This window comes from Rhodnius prolixus, unplaced genomic scaffold (assembly GCF_049639745.1).
Source record: "Rhodnius prolixus isolate KJV_2025 unplaced genomic scaffold, Rpr scaffold_1, whole genome shotgun sequence".
Taxonomy (NCBI): Eukaryota; Metazoa; Arthropoda; class Insecta; order Hemiptera; family Reduviidae; genus Rhodnius; species Rhodnius prolixus.
In genome coordinates this window covers 60,718,183-60,739,222 of record NW_027411581.1, presented here as the reverse complement: position 1 = coordinate 60,739,222, position 21,040 = coordinate 60,718,183, and the positions used below count along the sequence as shown (strand labels likewise).

The 21,040-nt window shown below is 30.2% G+C and overlaps 3 protein-coding genes and 1 long non-coding RNA gene across 7 annotated transcripts; 1 reads left to right on the top strand and 3 right to left on the bottom strand.

Moving 5' to 3' along the window:
• Positions 1-62: 62 nt before the first annotated feature.
• Positions 63-10,097, bottom strand: LOC141451078 (zinc finger X-chromosomal protein-like). Of its 4 annotated transcripts, none has more exons than XM_074122147.1 (3): positions 7,684-10,097; positions 6,777-7,026; positions 63-5,099 (listed from the first exon to the last, which is right to left on the bottom strand). In XM_074122147.1, exons 2-3 carry the CDS (start codon positions 7,010-7,012, stop codon positions 5,027-5,029), a joined length of 309 nt encoding a protein of 102 aa, XP_073978248.1. In that variant the 5' UTR covers positions 7,013-7,026; positions 7,684-10,097; the 3' UTR covers positions 63-5,026. The 4 variants fall into 4 exon arrangements, 3 of the variants coding, with proteins under 3 accessions (XP_073978248.1, XP_073978257.1, XP_073978237.1); XM_074122156.1 differs by having other exon boundaries at positions 8,321-10,097; XM_074122136.1 differs by having other exon boundaries at positions 6,777-10,097.
• Positions 10,098-10,265: 168 nt separating this feature from the next.
• On the top strand, positions 10,266-13,055 carry LOC141451165 (uncharacterized). Its single transcript, XR_012456566.1, has 3 exons — positions 10,266-10,547; positions 10,632-10,713; positions 12,924-13,055. It is a non-coding gene; the product is annotated as an uncharacterized lncRNA (long non-coding RNA).
• Positions 13,056-13,591: 536 nt separating this feature from the next.
• On the bottom strand, positions 13,592-15,930 carry LOC141451099 (longitudinals lacking protein, isoforms A/B/D/L-like). Its single transcript, XM_074122180.1, has 2 exons — positions 15,803-15,930; positions 13,592-15,665 (listed from the first exon to the last, which is right to left on the bottom strand). The coding sequence occupies exons 1-2, from the start codon at positions 15,834-15,836 to the stop codon at positions 15,424-15,426; spliced, it is 276 nt and encodes a 91-aa protein (XP_073978281.1). The 5' UTR covers positions 15,837-15,930; the 3' UTR covers positions 13,592-15,423.
• Positions 15,931-19,004: 3,074 nt separating this feature from the next.
• Positions 19,005-20,656, bottom strand: LOC141451113 (longitudinals lacking protein, isoforms A/B/D/L-like). Its single transcript, XM_074122222.1, has 2 exons — positions 20,586-20,656; positions 19,005-20,487 (listed from the first exon to the last, which is right to left on the bottom strand). The coding sequence occupies exons 1-2, from the start codon at positions 20,596-20,598 to the stop codon at positions 20,267-20,269; spliced, it is 234 nt and encodes a 77-aa protein (XP_073978323.1). The 5' UTR covers positions 20,599-20,656; the 3' UTR covers positions 19,005-20,266.
• Between the last annotated feature and the right edge of the window lie 384 nt (positions 20,657-21,040).

Sequence of the window (21,040 nt, the reverse complement as noted above, 5' to 3'; positions counted from 1 at the left end):
TATTAACAATTTCTTCTAAAAATCTTTCTATTTTCTATTAATAATAATAATAATAATAATAATAATAATAATAATAATAATAATAAATCTATTTCTTAATTTATCTTTTCCGAACTAAGGAATTAATAATCAAAAAATATTTTCTATCGTTTCCTTAAAACTAGACACACAATAACTTTTTTCTCACTGAACAATATGAAAGTAATGATTGTATTTAGATATTCAATTCTTCTAGAGACCTTAAATAATAGTATTTACAATGATTTAATAAAAAACACAAAACCAAACCAGTTTATTTTCATCATTGTAAAGTAATAATACACAAAGTGTTGAAAAACTTACATAAAAAATATGTTTCAAGAAATAAATAATGACAATTCAAAATAGGAAAGGTATAAGTTAATAATTTAAAAAGAAAAACAACACACACAAAATGATAATTAACTACTTATAAAACAAATTATTAGTCCCTGAAAATACACACTCTTTTAAATCACTAATTTTTAAAAATTGATACTGTTTGGCTGTCAATATTCTGTGAAATTTCCTTAAACAATAAATAGTCTTGATAAAAAAAAAAAATCTTAAACAACCTGCTTCCACCAATATCTGATTGAGATCGTTGGCTGAGAAATGAATAACAATAATACAAAACAGAACTTGGGGAATGTTACATGAAATGATGAAGAAACAAAATCAAACAATTTTAATTAACTAAAATTAATTCATATCTTTAGCAACTCATTTATATTGATATCTTACTCAGTCTTTCTTCACATCCAACAAAAATGGAGATCTGATTCTTTTTGTTTTTCAATTCCTTATTCTGTTGGATAATTTAATTATTTAGAGTAGTGCCACTTTTAGAGTCGACCTATCATATTATTGTAATTAAATAAATATCACTCAGATTCATTAACATTAAATTAAATAGTTATTTAGAAAAATAGGAACTTGATTAAAAGAAGCTCACTTTCCATTTTTAAAAACGTTTAGTGGTCGATTGTAAAATAGAAATACCAACCGTTCAGAAAACCCTTACATTTCTAAAATTCAGTATTTTGTATTTGTCTTTGGATTTCACAAAAAAGAACATCTATTATCTGTATGTTGTCATGTCGTAATGCCTATTAACGATATGCTTTTTAAGATGTTCATCACGTTTGGCTCTGTAAGCGCAGAAAGGACACGCAAAACGGGGCTCTTGACCGCATTCATAATTCAAATGTTTACTTAAACTTGTTTTGTGACGATATATCTTGTGGCAGCGAAAACACTGATGTAATTTGTCATTTTCACCTGGAAAAAAGTATTATCAGAATTTATTAAAAATTTACAGAAGGAACAAAAAAACAAACTATTATTTGTGATAAAAAAAAAGTCACGATATTTAGGAGAACCCCAAGTTAATATATATAATTTCATTTTCTGAAGAGGTGTCATGAAGGGCTAGTTTTTGAGCTGGGCATCTGGAATAGCTAGACAGTAGCCTGGCTTACGACCTAATATGGGTCGGGAATCGTTTGGTGTGACTTGAGCAATACTCTAGACAAATCTCTCAGAGACTATCCCGGAAGATACCCTGGCCATATACGCCACTTGAGGGCTTGTGGACTGCTGGAAACGAGGAAAGGAAGGAAATATAAGACCATACCAATAACATCTACTGGTCAAGGGCAAATGACACCCCTTCATCAAGCAGTCTCGCCGATAACTGGCCGGGTCCTCGACTTGGACTAAGCTGATGGTCTATCTGACCCATCTGGTCTAGTGCCTTTTTTACAGTGAATCATAAGATCATACATTTTCCCAGGGTAAGTAGGACATAGCCCTTTGTGACAGAGAAGGTGACAGTGCGAAACGGAGCAACAAACCTAAAGGATTTTTAGTTAAGGGTAGATTCAAAAAACAATATCCACAACGAGGAGATTCAAAGACTCTTCTTTATTGGAAGAAGAGGATATAGCCTCTTATATCCTGTTTTATTCCGTAATTTACAATATGTACCTTAGCACTTTGAGACCAGCGAATAATGACTAGAGGAACATATCCTAACCCTTAATAAAAGGCAGATTTTTCGGGCAGGTCTCTATCCTTTTAGGCCTATAAATCGCTCAAAAAAGCTCTTAGGCTGCATGGGAAACAAGATCTCCCAAACTCTAATCTAATCTTAGTAGAAATTCATAAAATTAGAAAATTATCAAAAAAAGAAAAATTATTGAAAGCGCACAATAATAATAAACGATTTTCACAAAACAGTATATTTATGAATGTATTTCTGCTACAAAACCACACTTAAAATTTACTTATATCTAATTCTATTAAATATTAGCTATCAATACATTTATTATATATGAATATTAACTACACACATACAAATAACTTACAATTTGAGTATATATGTATTTAATATACAAATTTGTATGCAATTGTGTACAACATATAATTTGTTTTGATAACTAAGTGACAAAGTTAAAATAACAATTCTATAAAATAGGTGAGAAACTATGAAAAAATGTTTTTATTCAATTAACTGTACAAATTAAGGTAATAGTGATTAAAATATAAATATAAAAAGTGAACATTATAAAAGAGCACAAATCAATCTACTTTAATTAATACAAAAAATATAATTATTTACTAAATAAATAAAGAATAATACTCGTATAGTTGCAGAAAGTGAAAACAGTTGGTCTTAAGTGAAATTAATGCCTATCGGAAACTAAGCAGAACAAAATTATGTTAATTTTAAATTATAGTGATTCAACCTTGCAAAAATTCCAAATACTATAAATGGTAAGCTGGTCCGACAATGAACCAGAGACCACACATCTGTCTGGCTTTTTCCAAATAGAATTAGAGTATGATGTGAGCGAAATGGTAAAAAATTTTGTGGTACCTTTTGTGCTGATACTTCTTTTTTTCTATAGCATAACGTAAAATTGAGACTTTTTTTATATTTAAGAATTTACCCTACTAAATTTTTTTTGAGTAGAGAAATGCGGTGTCTAAGGTTGAATTAAACACCGAACAATTCCTGACATCCCTATTTATAAAATAAAGATTGGTTAAGTTTTTCTTCTAATAATACAGCGAAGTATAGAGGGAATCAAGGGAGAACGTAATGTACCCGAACGTCTTTACGCCATATATTGAGCCCTTGATTTGCTTCTGAGCTGGACAAAAACTGCCCTCGATAGGATACGACTAGCTCACGAAGGAACGTCCTCTATATTCTTATGCAAAGTAATGCGTAACTTTCAAGGGTGGGTTAGGAATTACGTCAAACAAATAGACGATCAGGGCAGAGACGGATTGCTCTGGAGTTTTATACTTCGCGATGTCTAAAATGCCTAAAACTTAAATGAAGTTACTCCTTCATTACTCCTTGCAGGAAATTAGGTCTGAATTAGTAAAAAAAAAGGCCTTTTAGTATAATCTTGAAAGCAGTTATAATTGCTTTCTATCACCTCCGTATTAGGTTTCCATAATGATTTTGAATAATATTCATAATATATTATATGGATAATATCATTATACAATGAAGAAGAATATTACCTTTCAAAATAGTTAATTTCAAGGTATTAACTTAGTTTTCTGATTAATCGCTTCCCCTGAGCTAGCTTTAACACTGGCGTCTTGGTTTTCTGATGAGATAGAGTATACCTACCGTAAGATAGTATACCTATCTGCGGAATAGGTATACTTTATATTGCAATTGACCTGTTAATCTAAGTGACATGCAGCAACAGTTCGGCTTTTGAATCAAACCATAAATAAAAAATTTCAGCGTTTGAATTAGAATAAAATTATGGGCAAAAAGGGACGAGTTTGGTGTAAGAAGTCGCAGTAAAATACCTGAAGATTTACTGGATAGAAAACTGGCAAGGAAACAATACGATAGAAAATTGTTGATCTTAGAAAACATCGGCTTAGAAGAAGAATTGTTTTCCTTTATAGATTCCAGAGTAACCATTTCATCAGTATGAGGACAGCTATCTGCTAAAGGAAACCAAGAGAAGTCTCGAGAACTATGAAGTTCATGAAAGCTTAATGAAGCCTGAAATATAGTTCTATTATTGATTTTAAGTAATTGTAGTTTATAGACTCTATTGAATTATAAATTCAAGAAAAGGCCGCCAAGATAGCAAAGGATGGAAAAAGCATTAAGCAATCAAGTTAGCATTGGAAAACGTTCCTCTTAAGCTACTGCCACCAACTGAAGAAAACAAAAAATGGAAATAGTGCAAGCTGTAGAAAATAAATGCGCACTCAGTGAACACCTACTTCTTGGAAAAGATCCTTGTCATGTTTGATTGAATTCAGGCGCACCCACATAGATTAAGGTCAACTACTTCTCATGTCCGTTTTGCTATGGATTGCGAAATCCTTTATCAACTAATGCTTGATCCTCTCTTGAGGATCTTTGTCATCAATTGACATAGATTTGGGCTGTAAAAAGTTATCTATTTTAGTGTACTATGTTGGACTGCGAGAAATCCAATAATGACCTGCAAATGCACAGCGACAGTTGAAGACGAACAGTAGCTTTTCCATGATATCCTCACGAAAAGAAAAACTATTATTAAAATAAATCAAACGCTTTAGCAGATACATCTAGCTGAGTTGTAAAACCGAAATCGGCAACCTATATACTCTTCAAATTCATTTAAAAAAAACACGAAAATTATATCAAAATTATTCTGTATAATTACTAAATCTAAATTAATTAAAGATTAATATAAATAATCAATTAAACTCAGTTTAAGAAGTAAAAAAAGTAAAGAAACTAAAAAAAAAGAAAAGGATTTGTGAAACAAAATAATCATTTTCTTAATAAGTCCTTCTAGGACCTCTCCAATCACGGCTCGTTTCAACGTCCTCAAATAATGGAGTAATTGATTTCTTCTTTTTCCTCAAAATCATCTTCTTCTTTTTCTTCTTAATTCCGTCCTCCTCAGTTGGATCTAAATCCTCGAAGATTGTAACAATATCAGATTTAGGTTTCATACAAATTTTAGTATGTCTAACCAGGAGGTATTTTTTCGTGAAAACAGATTTGCATTCGTGACAATGGAATCTTCCTTTTTTCTTTGTACCTGTAAGAAAAGAACAATTGTTAGTTAAAGTAAATTTAAAATTTAAAAGAACAAATGCAAACTTTGCTTTGTTCGTTAAAATTTAATAAATAAATAAAAAATTCAATTTGTTTATTTGATTTAGAAGTTTATTCAGATGTGGTTCTCTGCCTCTTTTTTGTATACCTGAAAACAAAAATCACAAGCTAACATTAGACAAAAAGAGTATACAAGCTTACTTTAAATAAACGATCCTTTATAGTTCGTAAACTTAAAACATACAATAAATAGACCCAAAACAAATGACGCTTTCAAATTAAAATATTCAAACGAAAGTGACTAAATAAAAAAACTTTGCAATTCGTCATTATCTTTCTCTTAATTGAATCTCTGGAGTAAATTAGCCCGTTAGCTGATTGGCAGGTAATCACGTGACTGTTTTGCCAAACATAAAGTATGCAAATTGTTTGAGCAAATCATGGAATAAAACATCGGAACATGGAACATAGATTAGATTTATTATAAGCGAATATTAATTTTTGAAAAAGAAAGAACTTCATAAAAAAAAACAAAGAACTGAAGAGGAGAAATAGTTGTATTGTACAAGGTAGGCATTGAGATTTCAGAAGAAAGAAGTAGAAAATGTATAAGTTGGGGAGGGATCAGCAGGGAGAACCAAATATAATGGGATGAACTGACCAGCGCTAAAGAAACTGAAGAACAGGTAAAGGAAAAGAAAAAGAAAGCTGAAGCTAAAAGGTTGACGGTATCAGTTTCCTTAAACTGCACTATATTGTGATTAATAAAAATTTAGTTACACTAATTCAAAAAGAGTTTGAAAAGCCAAGTCTTTTAAGAATGGTTGCTTGATTGATTTTTACGCAATATACCACTCTATGTTAATCTGGAGGCCAGAAACGGTTAGAGGAATCCGTAAAGAGGTTAACTCTCGCCGTGCTGCAGCGCTGAAGAATTCATTTCGTTCCGTTGAACTTATTATTTATCTAATTAGAATTAGAATTCTTATTCATTAAATAAAACATCAACCAAAATCTTAGTGAATAAATTTTCTTTATTTTTTTTCCCCAAACTTGTCAATTGAAAGCAGAATGAACATTCTAATAATATTCCATTAACAAAATTTTGAGAGTTAAGTTCATGCACAAAATTAATGTTTGCTTCAATACATAATTTTAATAAGACAGTAAGGAGGAGGCTCATGGATACATCGGATCCACTTGCACAGATGTATTAATTGGACCTCATTAGGAAACGATGGTTGCCTCACAATAAAACTGGAAATTCTATGAAGTAATTTGAAAAATAATCAGGAAAAAAAACAACATTTTATTGTGCAATTTAATTTTAAAAGAAAACATAATCGACTAAAATAAATTTCATTAAATAATAATGATGATAATGATAATAACAGAAATAACAACAAAGTAAATGTAAAACTTTTTCATTCATATTACTATTTACAATTATATATAATCTATTCATTAGTAGAATAAATAATAGTAAATGAATTGAAAAGAAAACACATTAGATAAATTTTAATTTGTAAACAAAAAAGTGGTCTTTTAAAACAAAAAACAAAAATTGCAACTACCACTTCAATGTAATTGAAGAGCAAAGAATTGGCACTACTTAAATAAAGTATAAGATAAATACATTACAAAAAATTATTTAGAAAACCTGTTTCCGCTGACTAAATAATTCAATGTTTCCTCTCCTTTGAGACCATCCTTGTACATGTTACATTTAATAACATCAAAATGTTTATTAGCCATATGGGTTTTCAAATGGGTACGTCTTTTTGCTTTGTACGGGCATTCTGGACATTGGAATTGTGGTTCAACGCCACAATGGTGTCGTAAATGGAATTTTAGCGAGGTCATATGTGCAAATGTTTTACCACATCCATTGCACATTGGACGGTTTCTACCTGAAATGCATAAAAGAAATTAGATGTGAAGTAGGAAAGTATAAACAAGTAGGGCTTTTATTTCTATGGTTGGATGTAGAGAGTGTGTGTTGGCTACCATAAACCTTCTCCTAGTTATCCACCTGCTACTATATTTTAGATCATCTTCTTGATTAACAGAGCAATATCGCATGCAATTAAGAAAGCCATATTAATTACTAGAATACTGATGAATTTTGTACTTTGTTAAACTCCACTGGCTGTGATATCATACTGTTAGTCAAAATATCGATATTCTGAAGATTGCTCTCAAACCAACTGATGACTAAAAATAAAGCAGTGTAACGCGGAGAAGCTCCTAAGTTTACTTCTCTGATTTAAACTAAAACTAATTATTATTTTATAATGAATATTAAGCATAAAATAGTTACTAAAATAAAACAAAACTAATATGTAACATATTACACTTTATTGGGTCGCACAGAGAACAAATGATATCAACTTCTAATTATCTCACACCAAAAGTATTAAAGCTACACAATTTTGCAAGGATTCTAGATTTTCTCACGATTTTATAGATTATTCTCAATTATAATCTCAATTTTTTTTTATAAAAAAAAAAAAGCTAGAATGATTATTATTCCTTATTTTTCACAAACATGCATGCATGTATCTCACTTGCATTAGCATTAAGTGTTAGGGAGATCCTTTGGATTATTTCATTTCTTTATTGCAACAACTTCTCATGCCCTTGGTCTGCAGCGAGAGTAACCTGTCCGGATCACAGAGGATATCCACGTACCTAAGATATAAGATATTGATACACCTTCATGGAAAAAAAATACATTGTATGAACTTCAGCAATCTTCTTGTCCGCATGACACTGAAGTTTTAAATCTAAGACAGATTGCCTCATTAAACTAGGGACAACTAATAAATTTAAATACAATATCAACTGTTATTATAGTTGAAAATGAAAATTTAAATATTGAATATAAATAGAAACAGAAGAGGCAGATAAATGAACAAATAAAAGATTATTACTTTTAATTTATTCAATAAATCAATAACCAATCAGGGACTCAGTAATAACTTATTATATTCTAGTGACACAAAATTTAAATTTTAAAAATATTTGGTTATTTAAATCTATAATACATGATACTAACTTTACACTGCAAAATAGTAAATAATTAATATTATATTTACTAACAATTATAGAAATATTGATAAAACACATTTTTTTTTTTTTTTGAAGCAGACAATATTAACTACTGCTCCAAATAAATGGAGAGTAAGTATTATAAATAATTACGTAGGAAATCTTCTACCACCGACTAAATAAGTCAGTCTTTCTGTTCCTTTGAGTCCATCCTTGTAATCGGGACAATTCCATTAAACCAAAATGTTTATTAGCCATATGGGTTTTCAAATGGGTACGTCTTTTAGCTTTGTACGGGCATTCTGGACATTGAAACTTTGGTTCAACGCCACAATGGTGTCGTAAATGGAATTTTAATGATTTCTTTTGAGCAAATGTTTTGCCGCAAACATTGCATATAGGTCGAATCATTCCTGAAATGGATAAAACTGAATTAGATATGAATAATAACATCAAATTTATGTCGTCACTTTTGTTAAATGTACAGGATAAAACTGATCAACTTGCATTCTTAACAGTAGAAATGAACTGAAAGATAAGTCTTTGCTGGATGAAATGGCCAGTTGCCTAGTCTGCGTGTAGAGAAATAAATTGATTCAAAGTGAGTTATATAGGTAAATAATAAATCTTTTTAGTAGGTGCATAATACTGAGCAGTCTGGCCATATTATCAAAATCGGTTTTAGGATCACGCGATCACGCAAAGGTACCAAAAAACAAAATCAGCTTTCAAATTACCATTGACTAGCCTTCTCAAAGGGATGTTAAATAACATTTCGTAAATGTTTGAAAAGTGTCAAATTACATTAGGCTATATGGCATTCAACGGCTCCGATTGTATTAGATTAGATAGATTAAATTAGGGTGGCCTCAAGGCCTGCGCCACCGCGACCCCTATGGATCTATTGTGGCTCCCCGGCTTTAGAGCTCACCCTCCAGACCCGTCCGTTTAATCAGATTCTTAATTCTGGAGAGTGGCTCCTGGGTAAAGCTCTCAGGCCTTGGTTTTTCCTCCCCGAGAAGTAACATCCTTAGCCATACGAGCCCCTCACACTGACACAACACGTGCAGTGCCGTTTCTTCCTCTTCCTGACAGAACCTACAAAGGCTATCATCTGCCAGGCCAATGCGATGCATGTGCTTTCTGAGCCTGCAGTGGCCCGTTAATAGGCCTACAATTATCCTTATGGCCCCACGGCCTTGACGGATTAATTCTGCGGTCAGCCTCGGCGAATAGCCTCTGATGAACTCCTTCGCCTGTCGTAGCCCAGTGGTGGCAAGCCAACATTCCTGAGCCTTACTCTGCACCCATGCATTGATGGCCGCAGACTTAACACATTTCGAAACCCCAAAGCAGGGCTTCGGGCCAACGAAGTGTCCCGCAGAGCCTTCCCGGGCCAATAAATCTGCCACTTCGTTCCCCTTGTGTCCTGAATGACCAGGTACCCAAACTATAAAGACCATATTCTGGTCACTAATTTCCTTCAGGGCACCCAGACAGTCCCAAACCAGCCTTGAATTGACCTGGTAGGAACTAATTGCCCGTAGAGCAGCCTGACTATCCGAGAAAATTACGACCTTGGAGTTAATAGCTCCGATTGTATGCAATAAACATAAATAAAGAATCAAAGTAAACTAGAGGTTAGTTTGTCTAAGAGTTCAATAAAGTTTTCCTAGTATAATTGCTTGAGATTCTGACAGTCACTGCTTAGTCAAAGAACTGGCAATTGTACGATCTGAACTTTCTTTTTATAATGGCCAGTGCACAATTCAGGTTGTGAAAAATTCTCTTGTATCAGAATAAATCTAAGAGTAACATGTTTCACTTCTAGAAAATAAAAGCCAATAAGAATCACAGGAAAAACATTTCAACAATTTTTGACTGAAACTTTTAAAAATCAGATAAATTGCTGGGTTCAAAAGTTTTAATTACTTACCTCTCTCTTTTTCTTAAGAATAAAACAGTTCACGGGCAAAATTTTACGAACTTTTTTTTTTTTTTTTTTTTTTTTTTTTTTAAACAAATTAACAATTTATTTCATTGTTATAAATAATCTCCATAAATTCAACACAGTTCGCACACAAATTTGATACTTGTACATCATATGTTTTATTAACAACCCATCTAAATTTTATTACATCATTAGTCTACAGGTTTTTTATCTACATCTTCAGAACAGATTTCTGAGGACAAAAAATATGGCCTATGCCTGAACATTAGATGAGTTTTAAGCGTACAACGATGTTTAGCTTTATATGGACAGCAAGGGCACTGAAATTGAGGCTCTCTACCGCATTCAAATTTTTGGTGACGTGTTAAACTCATTTTGTATTGATAAGAACGTCCACAGCTGGGGCATCGATGTTCTGGTAACTTTGATGTAGGTAATCCTGAAAGAAATATAAGTGGATTAGCGTAGTTTATAAAAAATAGTTTATATATTTTTTTTGTTGCAAATTTTTAGATCTTGAGGTACACTTAAAAGCAAATCATTTTCAAACGAAGTAATGATAAATAAAAATATGAATCCTAAATTCATGCCAGAGGTAAGCATTTCTCATTTTGAAAATGAGAAAATTGATAGAAAACTTCATTAACTAACATGAAGCTACAATTCACAGACTTTTTATTATTCAAATGGCGTTTCGCCACAATAATCATGATAGATTCTTATTGGTATATTTTAATACTTTTATTTTTCTTGAATGAAGCAGCGAATAAAAGTTTGTTTTAAAAATTACCTTGCTAAAATCATGTGTTTCTACGTATAAAGTACTTAGGTTTAAAAAATATATTAGTAACTTGGATATTGAAATTATCTGTTTTTAATAATAAGAGATAAAATTTCTTTGGTACTTAGATCTTTGGAATGCTTTTTAACACGTTGCTAACAGGACAAAATTACATAAATTGTAATTTCAAATCCAAATGTTCATCCAATAGAGAGACGATAGTCTAGGCCACAGAAGTAATGATCCATGATTAAACGAATCGACTGATTTCATTAATAGCTAAATAAATACTTGCGATCGATCTCCTTTTCTTCATTTGATGATCATGTTATGGGAATGTTTATACCTTTAAATGGTTGCTTCTTTTATAAAACTTCATACAATTATTATGACTATAATAAACTTTCTTTTTTTTTCTTCTTCTCTATAACAATCATATCAGGATTTAATTTAAGAATTTAAATATTCCCTTGAATCAATTGTAACAAAGATACCTTTAAGTATATATTTTAAACAATCCATTTTCCCAAATAAATACTATCAAAAATAACAACTTTTATTAGTCATTGATAATAAAAAAAAAATAATAATTTGAAAAATATGAAAATATACATATACAAGATATTAAAAATTGTATTAAAGCTGTCTCGAAATATTTTAAGTAAAAAATTCTTTTAATAATAATAAATAATTTTTGAAATAGATACAGAACTAAGGATTAAAATGCTCAGTGCGATTATACAAAGTAAAAAAGAAAAAAAAAATACAAAGAAAAAGTATATAGGCATAGTTTGAGAAAATTTGGCTCGTTCTTGTTATAAGAAAATAGATAAGTTAACTGTTGCTGAAAACACTTAAATCTACGTCAGAAGTATTGTATATATATATATATATATATACTTGTACAATATATATATATTTTATAGCTGAAAGACAAAAATTTATTACAATTATCTTCATATATTTATAGTTGCATATGAGGAATTTTATTTAAAATAAATAATACTGGATATAAAGAAAATACTGAAAAACATTAACAAAAATAGAAGAATAAAAAGGTTTTTTGTTTTACAAACAGAAAGAAAAACCTCATTTTCTTTTTTAATTATTCATTTTTAAGTGCAACATTATTTACAGATATGCGGTACATTGCATTTATTTGTCGGAGTTTACATCTAGCTTCGTGTATTTTTAAACTTTCCTTACGTTTACATTTATACATGCACAGCTGGCAATGGAATTTCTCTCGTACACCGCATTCATATTTTTTATGCCTGTTCAGATTGCCTCGTTGACTATATTCCCTGCCACATTCGCAAAGAAAACGTTGTTTTCTACCTGTAAAAAGTCAATTAGACTCTGTCAGGTCAGAAAATATAAGACAAAAATAAATAAAAATAATGACCATTACATTATAATTAAGAATCATAAGAAACCTTTAAGGTTGTTTAATAAAAACTAAATTAAAACAAAAATACATAATTATTAAAAAACAAATTATTGAATTACCACTTACACATTTCTTGAAATAGACTCCTCAGAAAAGCGTGCATTTTTTTTTTTTTTTTTTAACAACGAATACAATTTTGTAATATGATGTCATGAACAGTCTAGAAACATGTTGAAAAATGCCTCATAGTGGAAGAAATTTCCAGTAAAGGTGGAATTTAGAGGCCAAATTTAGAAACCTTGCCAGATAGAAGCACATAGGAAATTGTTTCTGAAAATAAGGAGTCATTTTCCCATGAAGCTTTCTTAAAGAAAGTTTACAAGTAGATTTGTTATTGTTTCAAATTAAGTTAGCAAGAAAAAGGGATCTTCAGATCGCTCGGAAATTTAAAGGATGCTTAATATACAATCCCTTAATACCTTTAAATTTCTTAATTTACTTAAATTCATAATCTCTTCTTAAATTAGTAGAAAATAATTGAATAATACTAATTTTTTTTTGTTTTATATTTATTATTTTAAATTTGAAACCTTACAGTAAATAGAGAAATAACATTTCATGAACACTTCGACAGTTCCAGGTACATGCAAAGTTTTCCTAACCACGGACTTCGTAAACTCAAGACTCTTAAAGAAGCAGATGAGTCTTGTAGGCGTTTGGCCTTCGATAAAGAAGATATAATTAAAAATGATTAACCTAACAAATACTGTATTTGTATGCTGAAAATAGGAAAGAAGCGAATTGTAGTAGACCCATCCTTGGAACATAAAAGGATGCTACACTCCATTGTTTATGCAATTTTTTTTTTTTTTTTTTTAATGAAGCACGCCAACTCTGAGGGTATTGGCTCCCGCAGCTATCATAGTGCCGATCTCTAGACTGAGTTCTCTCACCCAGACAATCACCAGAAGAGAGGTCACAGGCTCTTAGTCAAACTTATAAAAAAAAAACGTTGAGTAACAAGAACACTTGGACCAAATAACCGCCTATGAAAACCTCAATCTGTGTTCTTAAAAACATTACCTTAAAACGAAAGTAATTAATGAACTCAAACACATTTGTTAACCAGATGACATGCTTACAGTTGTCAACCAAACGACACACTTAAATATCTTGAAACTATTTCTTTCTAACCTTACAATATCTATCCTCTTTTAAGCACTCATTGAATCCCCAAGATTCTGTACCTACTTTTGGTAGTCCAATTTTGGAACTCCCAGAATTCAGGATATCAATGAAACATTGTAATCAAAAAATATTTATTTTATCAACTCTTTGTTTCGCTTTTCTATGAATAATGAAATATTAACATGTTTAGCAGTTAAAAAAAAAAATAAAATAAAATAAAAATATTTTAGCTATGTATAATAACTATGTTATAACTACTCATAACTAAAATCAAAATGCGAAATCATATGCCTTTTTAAATTTCCTTTCTGTTTTGATTTATAAGGACATTTGTTACAAACAAATTGAGGTTCCTTTAGGCATTCATATTTCCGATGTCGCATTAGACTATCTTTTCTTAAATATTTCCTGGGACAACTAGGACATGAAAACATTTCCTCTGTAAAAGAAAAGAAATACTAGTTTTAGTTAATAAAAATAATTAAAAACAAAAAAGCGATTATATTTATTACATTAGTTAGCGAGTTTAAATATTACATCTAGATTTCAAATTACTTGACCAACCGTACTAGTATTCTTAAGTTCTGCTGTAAGAATCTAATTTAAAAATAGGTAAAATAATAGGAAGGAAGCTAACATTTTATGGTAACATTTTATTATAAATAACTAATACAGGTATAATTGCCAATCTCAAGACATTATTGAAAGAACCTCCTCCTACGCAATCTAAAATAATATCACCAAAATACCTGAGAATCAATTGAAAATTTAACTATTTTGTTTAGGTATCTATTATTATTTTTTAGAAACACTTCACTTTATTTATTTAGTTTAAACTTGGTGACATTTACTTCTTCCAAACAAAAGTGAATTAAAGATAATATTTTTTAATTATTAAAAGAAATTCAACCTTCAGCCGAATAAAAAGAAAAATTTCGGAAGCTCTTTTTGTTAGTTACAAATGATTAAAATACTATCAGAATTGAATCACATAAAGTTTACTGGCTAAGCCGTTGTGCCACAATAAACAAACTATCTTGAATAACAAAATATTTATGAAGAGCTGAATAAATCATTCAAAATTTAACAAAGTATCAAAATATTGCCGTGAGGAACTATATAATGACTAGAATATTAGAAAATTTTGAGATCACATTTGTACTTTACTAAATTAAGAATCAGTAGAAGTTTTGAGAGGTACGTGAGGTGAGTGTGGTAACTGCTCACATGTTACATGTTATTGCATCAATTACTAATCTTATTTGTTGCAGGACCAATCAATCGCTCAAGGTGCTTAAAATTTCAATGAACTTAATCAAACAAAATAAAATAATAATAATTTCAGTTATACTTATTATATATGTTCTTAAGTAACTCACCTCCATAATGTATCAATCATTCTTTTAGAAATAAGTATACTGATCCTAGCCTTGTATCAGGGTTGAAGATCAGAGTGAATCACATTTTTAAGTAAATTAAGATCATACTAATTTCAATTAATTGCAGAGCTTGTGGTCAAAATATTCGAATCGATGGAAATTAATTACTAAGGCACCATATTCTATTTCAATATTACTTCATAATCTTCATTCACATATTGATTTAATTTGCGCTATTGATTAAGTAGTTTCTGGAATCATGTTCAACATAAACAATTTTAGTTAACATAATTCGCGTTCACTCAATTGATAAGGACCAGGCAATAGAAAATAATGAAGGTAATATGTGAAGAAGATTTTTTTTTTCTAATTACGAATTATTACAATCCAAAAACCCTACTTTATTTGTGAATTGTAAACTCATTTTCACCATGTCAATAGGTAAGCTAACAAAATTTTTAAAAAAAATTTGCAGGTTACAAATGTTTCAATAATCATCACTCATTATAAAGCTTTAATAATTTTCTTATTTAATTAGTGTATTAATGATTATAAAACTTGATTAAATCAAGATGAAATGGTTCGATTATTTATTGCAGGCTCCACGGTAATAACATTGTAATGCCTTGCGGCCACATGTCTCATTAAATTGCATTTTTGTTTAGTTCTATATGGACACAATTCACACGCAAATTGTGCTTCTACACCGCATTCATATCTACGATGCCTGTACAAAGCTCCTTTCCAACGATACCCTCTAGGACATTTAGGACATCTGAACACTTCACTCTGTGAGTTAAAACCACAACCTGTAACATGATGTAACAATTAGTTTCGAGATATATTTTATACACAGAATAGTAGCGTATTTATTACAAGTCAATGGTTGAAACTTCAGTTAGGAAACATGCACCATTAAAGTGAATTTTTTTTCGAAAAATCATACCCACATTAACTTCGTTCCCAACATTAACATTCATGATTAAATGGTTTCATCAATGGATGCCATAGAGCCACATTAAATTCTCAACAGTAAAGCTTCAAAATTAAAAGAAATTATTGGTTAAAATGTAAATATCTGCTCGAGATTTAGCCAATAGTTTGGTAGCCCTAAAATAAAATGTTCTAATACACAATAAAGGATCATTTTTATAGAAGCGGAACTATGTTATAAACTCTTCAGATTTATTATTTTTACATGAAAAACACCCTTCAACGACTGTACCAATGTTATAAAAACCAATAAAATTTCTAAATTTATACCTCTAAATAGTTTGACATGACATAATGTTCCAAACTATATTCAACAAATTTTGGACTTCAGTTAGTATTGACCTAACAAAAAGAAATGAACAAATTGAAATAAGGGAAACGTTGATTTTTGGATAGTTTTTCCTGTTTGTTTTTACAAAAAAAACATATATTACAATTTCTATAAGTAGAAACCAGTAGAAATATTAATATTTTCAACTGGGCTTCCGAATATGTTTTCAAAAAGTTCTTTGGTTGTCAGGGCTTTTCTAATTTAAGCTTCTAATATATTCTTTATAAACTTATTGAATTTACATCAAACTTGTAAGTTAAAAATTAGGGATCACAGAAATATTACAAAGAAAAATACAACGTTTAAGTTAAAACTCAACATGGAATTTTGTAAAAAGAAAAAATTATTTTAAAAAAAACCACTCAGAATAATTTTGAACACAGACAATTTTAAAAAACATGACAATTATTTCCGTAAATCTAAGAATAAATTAATTTTGGAGGAGCATGTTTTTGTTCCTCTCTCTCTAAAAACACCTCCGTCACCTGCTTGGCAAGCAGTACAATACAAAAAAATAAATTACTTTATCAAAATAAATAAATAAATAAATAAATAAATAAATATATGATTTAAAAAATAGAACCAAAATGTTATATCACTCGTGGAAGTTCCTGTTTTAAATGTTTCATTGCCACATGTGCCTTCATATTCTCTTTTCTATGCGATCTATATTTACAATATGGGCAACAGAATTGTGGTTCCTTTCCACATTCGTATTGTCGATGTCGCCTTAATGTTCCTTTCTGGCCATAGGTACGACCACAGTCACGACATGTGTAGCGCAGACAGGCAAGGAACTCTGTGAAAATATAAGATCAATTAGTTATAAAAGTTGTCAAATAACAAAAATATAAATGCAAAAAAAAAAAAAAAAAACAGAGCGCAACAATTCTGAAATATGCACTTACCTGTTGATAACTGGTTTGCCTAGTTAACATTTCCACATTTAAAGATTCATCTTAACTTCTACAATTTAAGGTTTTTTTCTCTTTGGTCATTCAATAGTTTTATAGTGCTTTATAGTTATGAATACTACAAGCAGTTTAAGTTGATCAAGAAAACAAAATCACCCTTAGAATGGTACTTCGATGTTAGTACTATTATTTCCAAGCATTAAGATGATAATAATAATTTTTGTATTCCTAGTTCTTATGAGGCTTTTAAGCCATTTCAAGTAATCCAATAGTTCCATAAAAATAACGAGCTTCGGAACACTTCACACGGCGTTCAGTGATCGCAAGTGCTAAGGTAAGGGAAATTCTTAGTAGAGGGAAAAGTGATTCTTGGGATTCGAGAATGACCTTGTTCGACTTCATGGTTGTTTCTACACTTCTTTACGGTTCTGAAGTCTGGAGTTTGAGGTACTTTGAACCCTTGGAAGTGGTCCAGACGAAATTTTTAAAAAAATTATTCTTATGGCCAAAATTTACCCCTAATTATATAGTACGACTAGAGTCCGGTAGAAAATCTTTGTCAGTCCTAGTTTTCGGTAGGGTAATAAATTTGTGGATTAAATTGCTCCAACTCCCACTTGAGAGTCTCCCAAGACAATGCTTTGTACGATTGTGCCAACTGGATCAATGCCCCAGCAATAATATTGATTATAATTGGGTATCACAAGTCAGGAATATAGCCATTCAACTAGGGGATCCCTTGGTGATGAATTCAGAGAATGCTAATATGGTTATTGAGAATAAGAGTGGACTGTTACGGAAGATGAAAAATAATCTCCTGACTCTAGATATTGATAGAGCTCTGAATTCTGGTTATTCCTCAATTTACAGAAGTATTTGTGACTTTGCTGACTTGGAACCTCAATACTACTTCACGTTAATTGTTAATATTAATAAATTAAGGGTTATTAGCCAATTAAGAATAGCAAACAATAAGGTAGTTAGGCTATTGATAAATGGTGTACTATATTACTTAAATAAGGAAGAGGTTTTCAAATTGTGCAAGCATTTAATATTGAATTCTGTTGAACACCTCTAATTGGAATGCCCTATTTATTCCAGCATTCGATCTAAGTTTCTGAAACAGCATATTGTATCTCATGAGAGCACATCAAATCTGGTTAATATCTTAACTTTCGATACTGTTGAAAAAATAAACAATGTCTATTTTTAGATATTAGAGATCTGCGGATTGTCAGCAGAATTAAAATAAAAAAACAAAAGCATTTTCAATATTAATAATTATTGTTTTGTAAAGTTGAGGAACTCTGTTTCTAATAATTAGGAGCTTTGTTTTGTTTACTTTCCTTTTTTGTGCAAAATGCGAAATTTTGAGAGCTAAATTTTAATTTATTTTGCTATCACGTACCTTACTATTTTGTAAGTATATTGTTAAATTATTTTTATTTTGCAAAAGTTATTATTTTAATTGTAATAGAGAATGTCAACTCCATGCTAACAGGTGTATGTTCCTTTATAGCAATAAAACTACATTCATTCATTCACTAACTGGTTCAAGAACCTCGCCAGGGCAGGTTCATACAATACACCCAACTATTCAGTTGAAAGTGTGCTTTTGGTATAATACTATTATTCAATTGCCCCACAGGCATTTTCGTACGAATATGATTCCAAAGCTAGACTATATCGACAAGCTCCCTCCTAGAGACCTTCTCCGGTACCCAAGTTCTCCGTATGGGGTTCGCCGCTTAAGCCGAAGTTGGTCTAACAGAAAGTCCGTAGCCCTTGGAACTTTCCAAAAGTATACTACTACTTAGTAATATACGTATAAACGAATTAATTTAAGTGGTATACACTTACAAAACGAAATAGCATAAAACATTTTAATGAATGGTTGCAAAATCATCCAATTTCGGTTATTATTTGAAATGTTCTTTACAATATTTTTTGCAGACAAAAGATGTATTACTCTATACTTAGCTGATTACATAATATTTGATTCTTTTATGTGAGATATTTCATGATGCAATTTTTTTTTAAAAATTAAACATTATTCATATAAATGTTTCGGAGAATGAAAATTTAGTTAAGAGTAAAAAAGGTTATTAGGCCCAATCAAACTCCTTCCTTCATTGAAGATAGGACGGTTAAATATGAGCAAGAAGGACAACAAGACTTTCGGTAATTTTGTAAAAGGAGTTTCTCTAATAATAATAACCAAAACAAATGGCAATTCGAATCATTAATAATGCAAGAATAATATGCATAAAGCATGTACATTTTTAGTTTGTTTTATTCTCGGAATTATTTTGTTAATGTATGGAAATCTCCACTTTTTTAACTAACTATTCTTGCTGATACCTGAGCAATATATAGTAATAAGGACACTTTAACTTTATTGATTAATATGCATTATTTCAAAATGTTTACAATAGATATTATAAACAATCACAAATATTTACAAGTATGACCACCTTTAATAACATCCATCTCTGTTTCTCAAAGATAAGGTTCACAAAATGTTGAAGAAATCGTTATGAAGACCAAGATAAATTTTTGTACAAATTTAAATATATATATTTTTTCAATCAATAAATAACATTTAAGGCAATTAAACCCAGCCATATATTCTTCACAAAGACAATTTGAATTCTAATAATGCAGATGATATTATCTTTTTTCTTTGTAAAGGTAGCATTGATGGATGTTTTTTAAAAAAAAAAAATGATTCAAGTATTTAAACGTTCATAATTTTGAAAATATCCAGATTTGTTGGAAGAAAAGCATGCGCATAATATAAAGGCTTCATTTGCAAATTTAAATATCCTTTTGTTGGTATTTTAACATTATGACCAACGACGGCAATATAAAATGTAATATACAAAAATCATAGAATTTTTTTTTTACTTGAAGCGTGTCAACATCTGCGTCATTGGCACCATGAGCCTTTTTTATTGATTGCACTACTGGCCTTCGGACAATGTTTTTTCGAATGATAAACTTTGTTTTTCGGCACATAAGAAAAAAAAAAAAATCTCAAGGGTCGGTAGCTGGTTTCGAAACGGGCATCATCCATTGCGTTGACCATTGAGATAATCCTTGCTCACAAAACATTATCATGTTTCTATTCTATTTTTATTGCACGATTTTCTTCTTTGTAATCGAGTAAAAATCAATCAAAACGTAAAAATTCACCAGTTCTAATGTCGAAATGTCTTACGGCCATATGTCTTTTGAGATTTTCTTTTCTTTTCGTCCTTTTTGGACAATAAGGACACTGAAACTGGGCTTCTTTATGGCATTCGTATCGTTGATGTCTGGCTAATGTCAATTTGTGCATGTAAGCTTTGCCGCAAGAATTGCAAATATGCCTCTTCAAATAAATTCCAAAGCCTGTAACAAATAATTAATAATATTGCAATTAATAACTTTTTAAAATTAATTTACATCATAGTTGTTCATTTTTCCAATCAAACAAATAATTTCTTTACATGAGGTTGGCATTTTATTTTGAGGAAATTAATAGTTTTTTTTTTTTAATTTGACAACAGCTGTGTCATTGGCACCCAGAGCCTTTTTCATTGCACTGTGGTTTATTCCATAAATTATTATATTATTTGTATTTTATTTTATTTCTAACTAACTAGACAAAACTCTACATTAAATTGCTTTTTCTACTTTTAGCCGCAACTATTTAAATTAAATGTGTAATTTTTTTTTTTTTTTAAATCTTTCATAATTTACAGAGGAATTATGAAAATGATATTTTGAACTAATATAAAACTTAAAAAAAAAATTGAATAGAACAAATAAGAAGAACAGAGCAAACTTACCTATTTTTTTATATTGTTCGATAAAACTGAGGGCCAAAAAAGAAAACAATAAAATAATAATTACTATTTTTTAATTCAGACAAATCATTAGACTAGTATGAGGTATTTCTTAA